Source organism: Sinocyclocheilus anshuiensis, unplaced genomic scaffold, assembly GCF_001515605.1.
Source record: "Sinocyclocheilus anshuiensis isolate Anshui unplaced genomic scaffold, SAMN03320099.WGS_v1.1 scaffold1318, whole genome shotgun sequence".
Classification (NCBI taxonomy): Eukaryota; Metazoa; Chordata; class Actinopteri; order Cypriniformes; family Cyprinidae; genus Sinocyclocheilus; species Sinocyclocheilus anshuiensis.
This window is the reverse complement of record NW_015557160.1, coordinates 367,689-374,560: the sequence shown is the minus strand read 5'-3', so window position 1 is coordinate 374,560 and position 6,872 is coordinate 367,689. Positions and strand designations below refer to the sequence as shown.

Genomic DNA, 6,872 nt, shown 5'->3' with positions numbered 1-6,872 from the left:
GTGTTTAAGTGGAAAGTGTTTTCACATCTTTTAAACATTGATAATCTTACTTATTTTGCTCTCATAATTATGCATGATTATATGGTTAGTTGCATTTTATTATTTGCATTTAGCATTATTTTGTCCCTGCTATCTAGAACCCTATAAGATGAAAATAACAAAACAACAACAAACAAAACTTCTAATTCATTTTCTTATTGAATTCTATAAACATTTCACATTTATTACATCTGAAAATAAAGTGATAATAAATCATTATAATACAATTCATTTACAGCTGCCAGTAACCATTAAAACAGATGCGGTCACATTAACAAAGTTTTTGGCTAAATTTCACAGGGAAATTGTCTTTTGTCAATAGTGTAGCCATGAATGAAGCATGGTTCATGCAGAAGTCAAGTAGCTTTCTGTTGGCAAATTTGTGCAATCAATGTGAACCTGTTGCGAAATCTGTGCCTCAATCTTTCGTTCTTAAGCACCAAGAGCTTGTAACACTCCAAAGAGAAAGGAAAAATTGAAATCGCATCATATGACCCCTTTAAGTGAACTTCCAGATTATTAAAAAATGTAAAAAATATTACGAAAAAAATGTAAAAATTCCCATCCTCCCTCTGGAGTTTCACGTGCATGGAGATTCAGATGAACTGTTGATTTTACACTCATTATGTAATGCTATATAACATGTTGTGGTTTAGCTGTTTGATCATGCTTTGCTAATAACTGCTTTTGCCTCATGACTTTTATTCATATGCTTTGCACTTGGAGTCTCAAAGTCATGCTACGAACACTACATCTGATGAGACAGAATTAAAAATAATATGTACAACATTATAAATCATTTTGGTAGTAATATAGCTCAACTCTTTCAAAACATCAATCAAACATTTCAACTATTTCCTACTATAAGTCAAACTGTCAGTGATGATCTCAACAACTGTACAAGCTTTACAGTAAAGTAGTGATACATGCACGCATTGCCTCTGTGTGTTTCCTGTAATGCATTCATTGTCATTTGAGACAAACTGTCTGCTTCTTTCTTCAGATGTATTGGGTTTCATAGGGTGGTAAAACAAGGCAGAGTATGAGCAGGTCAAAGAGAATGTTTGGTTTTAGAACTTTACTGAAATGCATCTGACAGTCTAACAATAGATGAAGGCTTTCAGCACACGCCAATGAGAGGCCATTGTGATCACGTGGTGTGTTAGTATGTTAGCCTTGAGACTGAGGCCCGCCGCTGCTCTAACACTGCACTCTAAAAGAGAGCTGCTCCATCTCTGAGAGCCGCAAACAACCCAGGTAAGAGTTTCAAGAGAAATCTATTTCTGCCAAATCCCTGCCTTATAGGAATAATGAACAAGATGTATTTTGGTATTGGTGTTGCGTATAAAAATGTTAGTTGTTTCTTAATGTATCCTGCAATTAATCTTTGAGCTAGTTTATAGTCATATCTGATACAGAAGATGTGATGGATGAGGGAGTTCAGTGAGTAACAGTCTTTTACTCCTAAGTTTGCAATATTTTATCATTTTATAATGTATTTGCATGATTTATTATGATAAAAATAATTAAATTTTCACTTATAAATCTTTTGTCTCTGTGTTTGTGTTTGATCTCATTTTATAATAGGGAGGAAGGTATTGTATATTTTAATACTATAACATTTTATTTTTATTATTATTATTTTTTTGTCTCTGTGTTTGTGTTTGATCTCATTTTATAATAGGGAGGAAGGTATTGTATATTTTAATACTATAATTTAACATTTTATTTTTATTATTATTTTTTTTTTGGTTATTTATAATTCCAGTGGCAATTTACATACATTTACATTGGTATATATTGTTTGCATCAAGTATAATTACCAACAAACAGAATAGACATTATCTGAGCAAAATCAGTAAAAATTGCATTTGACTATTTGCACTTAGAAAACAGATACTGCGTATACTAATTTTTATTATTTTAATAACATTTTTTAAAATTATTTGGAATTGTTTGTTGTTACTATTTTATTTAAATGCAATTAAAAACATCTCTTTCTCCAATTATAGTAGATGACTCAAAGTCCAAACCAAAGTAAGTCCATTGTTCTCTTGTATGTATCATTATATAGCCAGATAAAACTTAATCTTTTATCTTCAGATATCAAATATCCAAGCACCAAAGATTCCAGAGGGAGAAAAGGTAGATTTTGATGTAAGTTGGAGATTTTTCTCTTTAAACACACACCTCTCTCACTTTCAAACCCCTGGCTGTAACCTTCATAATTTGTGTGTGTGTGTGTGTGGCAGGACATCCAAAAAAAGCGCCAGGAGAAGGATTTAGCAGAACTACAGTCTCTTATAGAGGCTCATTTCCTCCAGAGACAGAAAGATGAAGAGGAACTCTTTGCTCTGGTCAACAGAATCGTGAGTGTTTCCTTATAAATCTTGTGTATTGCTGATGCAAATGTCTTTTTTTTTTTTGTTGTAAATGTTTTCAGTTTGTACAGCTCTTTGTCTACAGTAATTCTAATAAGTTTACATACTTTTTTGTTAAATATGTAAAAAAAGAGGCTGAACATTTTTTTTAGAATGCCTCAATTTTTTGTTTTAAACAAGAGAAACATCTTGCAGATCCTGCAATGGAAACATGAACTTACGAGCAGAAGTATGTGTTTGAACAGAAGAGGCGAGCCGAGAGAGCCGAGCAGCAGCGAGTGAGAGCAGACAGAGAGAAAGAGCGTCAGGCCAGACTCGCTGTGAGTTCCTGTCACATTCTGGCTGTCAACACCTGCCTCATCTTCTGCTCACACACCTGCTAAACTACACCAGGCGCCTACTGGAACATCTTTCCACCAATGACACCAAACTTGTCCTGAATTTGCACTTTTAAATCACCTTTCTTGAGGATGTTAACAAAATTCTCCTTATAGTCAAAATAATCCATTTTACATGCAACTGAATAATTTCTACAAAACTTTTCAATCTAAATTTAACTGATTCTTCACTCAGCCATTGAAGTGAAACGATGAACCACAGGCTCATAATAGAGATGAAACCTACAATCTGAATTGCTGACAGGAAGAGAGAGAGAGGAAGGAGCAGGAAGAACAGAGAAAGAAGCAGGATGAAGATGCCAAGAAGAAGAAAGCTCTCACAAATATGACCCATCAGTACGGCGGCATTCAGCAAAAGGTCAGTGTTTACCAACATATAAATACCGTAAACATCTAAATATTTTAAAGTTACATGACAAATTTATGCAGATTCTTTCATTAACATAATTATTGCTGAACTAAAGGGTGAAGGACGCAAAGGTGCCAAGAAACAGACCGAAAGGGAGAAAAAGAAGAAAATCCTGGCTGATCGCCGAAAACCACTGAGCGTTGATCATCTGAATGATGACAAACTTAGGTACAGAAGTTTTTATGCATATTAGTGTCATTAATAAAAACACCCCAAGTAATTGAAATGTCCAACAGTTTTCTAGGCTATTAACAGTATTTATTTATTTTAAGGACAGACCTGGAAACAGGCCTACAGGAAATAGTTTATTATTAGTAGTAGAATATTAGAGAATAATGAACTAAAGTCTATTAAGAAGTAAGTTTGAAAATAAATTATATTAGGAAGCAAAATAATTTCATTGTATAGCCCTCGAATTTTTTTATTCCCTGGTTAATAGTTGACCTTTACCACCAATGACCCAGTGACTAGTGACTATTACAGTAAAAACTACATAATCAGTGTCAAATAAACATTTAAGATATTTTTCATAGTAATATGGGCCATTCCCACTTAACTTGTTCTTGAGTTTAAAAACGTTAAGAATAGAAAAGGACATCGTCTTGAGACGCGTTTTTCGAAACAAGTAAGGCTACTATTACAGTAGAACCTACACAACCAGTATAAAATGAACATTAAAAAACTTGTAATGGTGGCCATTAGCATTGAACGCGTCCTTACGTTCAAAAACGAGAGGAATGGGAAAAGAACGTCGTTTTTCGAACGGCAGCAAGGCTATGAAAAATAATTGAAAAACAACTCAGTGGAACGCCAAAACGCGTTCTATGTGAACCTTTGCTAACCTCGTTGCAGGGATAAAGCCAATGAGCTGTGGCAGTGCTTGATGGTGCTTGTATTTAGAAAAATACGATCTAAACGAGAAACTGAAACGCCAGAAATACGATGTAAGTGACAACAGCCTTTACTTACTTACTTTCAAGTTGCTTTTGAGACGTTATGGAGCTTCTGCCAGCCTCAGTTTTTGAGTCACTGACAGTTTAACAAAATCCAGTTCCCTTTGAACAGCTGGAGTTTGGCCTGAGGTAAATAGGTTGCGTTCATTATCGCTGTATCCTGTTAGCACTGAGCTGTCACGTCTGTTTCTCACAGATCAATCAACTGCTTGCCCGCGTCCAGGATCACCAGAGGTATCAATCATAAGCTTGAAATCTCACCAACCACTTTAAGTGTTCAGATTTAAGGCCAAAAACTATTTTTAAACTCTTGCTTTTCTCTCTCTTAGTGCCAAGGGACGCGGTAAAGGCAAGATGGGAGGAAGGCTGAGATAGAAGTTGACAGCACATCATGAGAGGAATTTCTGGCCTCCTGCGTTAGTTTTGTTTGTTTGATGAAGATATTTTAAAATCATTATTATGAACATACAAAAATGCTTTGGCTGTACATTTTTGCTTTGCAGTGTAGGCTATTGCGTATTTTTGCCATGAATAAATGTTAGCTTTTGCCGTTTCAGTGTACTCAATTTATGATGTTAATTATATTATTTAATACATTAAAATATATATAATCTGTGATTATTATTGCAACATAATATATTGTATTATTATTAATATATAATAGTAAATATAATATAGTTGAAGTGCTCCATAAAATGATGTGTGAAAATGATATATGTGCAGATAAAAACACCAACATTACATTAAACTACATAAATCTCAAAGTTTGCCTCCCCATTCATTTCATATGACCAAAAATAGAAAAATTAACAAATAAGGCTATGAAGTTAAAGGTGCACCTAGCAATTTTGGTCTCCATAAAAAGTTTTACACATTTACACAAAAGAGATGCATAGTGCATATGTTTCAAATCATGTAGACTCCCTATCAACAGTCTAATAAAAGCTGTTTTATTTACATTGAGCACTTCACCCTTATAGGGGCCGCCAAGTTGAGATCACATGACCAGTCACGCTACTCACTTTATCCTTGTAGTCACTGTTATTATTTTCAGAATTAAGGGGGAAAAACTTTTAGGTGATCCTGCATCTTTATCAGTATAATGCAAAGTTGGCCACCATACCAAACATAAAAAATTACTGAGTGCACCTTTGCAAATATCAAATCACACCAAAAGTTGCAAATGAAGCCACAACATCATGACATTTACACTACCTTTAATTTAGACTAGATCAGGGACACACAGTCCTTTAACAGGCCACACGTTATCTGCAGCGTACATGGTAGCAAACATACATGAAAGAGATCACTGAATGGGACGGTGTGCAGGTGTGACATGATATGTGCTGCCCTCAGTGTAGTTTGAGAAGAGTCCGTTGCGTACATAAACTATATTCAATACACACTAACTGACACCAGTGCATTTTTCAAGTTGGCTGTCTGTGAAACCCAGACAGAAGAGAGACAGGGCTGATGCAGATCGCAGGGTTCGAGTGAAAGGGAGAGGGGCTGTACATCAGCAGGGCTTCACCACAGGTGCGTTTCTCGGATCTCGGCGATCACCTGACTGGCTTTCTGCAAGGCCTATGGGTAGAGGAGAGGATACAAGTTTTAAAAGAGTTGAACATTTATTATTGTATAATATGATAAAACACAATACAATAATTTTAAATAATATAAAATTCAGCCTCTACATTAATTGATTAATTAAAATAAAGATAGTAATAATTAACAATTTAATGCTTTTACTTAATATTAGATAATAGTAATAATATAATAATAATTAAATCATTATTAATGAATAACAGTTAATGCAAAGGCTTATCTGCATTACTTACTACTTTTTTATGCATATACATTTATATCACCATGTATATTATTATTAAATAATAATAATCCACTTTTATTATTAACAATCAATTAATAATAAAGTAAAGGCTACTCTGCATTACTACACATTTTAGTTTAATATACATTATTATTACTAATTATACATTATTATTATTATTACTTCAATATTATTTAATAATAAATGATTATTAGTAGTATTAATTAATGTAAAGGCTACATTATTAAACAGCTAAAATTAATATATATTATTATATAACTACTATATACCACTATTATATAATTATGTAATATTATTATGTAACATTAAAGGGGTCCTATTATGCTTTTTCACTTTTTCAACTTTAGTTGGTCTGTAATGTTGCTGTTTGAGCATAAAAAAAGATCTGCGAAGTTACAAAGCTCAAAGTCCACTTCAAAAGGAGATATTTTATTTAACAGAAATCACTTTTTAAAAACTAAAAGGAACGACTCGTTTGGACTACAACGTAGTGCTGGGCGGTATACTGGTTAATACCGAATACCGGTGTTTATTTTTGTTATGATATGAATTTTTAAAATACCGCAATACCGGTGTATGTCGCTTAAACAACGTTCGGAATGCGACACTGTTTGAAAGGGGTCCCTTTTCACTGTTGCACTGTGGTGAGGGAACAGCTGTATGTGTTACAAAGCGTGAAAGTTCCGAAATTGAAGCTGTAGAACTAATAGAACGTGATGACACAGAAGAACTTATCCACAATATCCACATTGACCGCCCCCTGCCATCAGCTCCCGTGTCTCACACACACACGAGCGCGACTTTAGCACTAGATTTAGCAACTTTCAGACCCTTTTAGTGGCT

At 34.1% G+C, this 6,872-nt stretch overlaps 2 protein-coding genes across 2 annotated transcripts in view; one reads left to right on the top strand and one right to left on the bottom strand.

Moving 5' to 3' along the window:
- Nucleotides 1-1,278: 1,278 nt before the first annotated feature.
- On the top strand, nt 1,279-4,559 carry LOC107678305 (troponin T, cardiac muscle isoforms-like; the record flags this gene model as incomplete). Its single annotated transcript, XM_016473530.1, has 7 exons — nt 1,279-1,296; nt 2,143-2,196; nt 2,292-2,408; nt 2,666-2,740; nt 3,087-3,176; nt 3,283-3,395; nt 4,377-4,559. Coding segments are annotated over 7 exons (558 nt in total), but the record flags the coding sequence as incomplete, so codon positions are not given.
- Nucleotides 4,560-5,023: 464 nt separating this feature from the next.
- Nucleotides 5,024-6,872, bottom strand: part of LOC107678274 (dynamin-1-like protein) — a 14,844-nt gene continuing 12,995 nt past the window's right edge. The window contains exon 19 of the mRNA XM_016473485.1: nt 5,024-5,764. Within this exon, the coding sequence (XP_016328971.1) occupies nt 5,708-5,764 (57 nt within the window). The 3' untranslated portion in view covers nt 5,024-5,707. The remainder of the gene's footprint in view (nt 5,765-6,872) is intronic.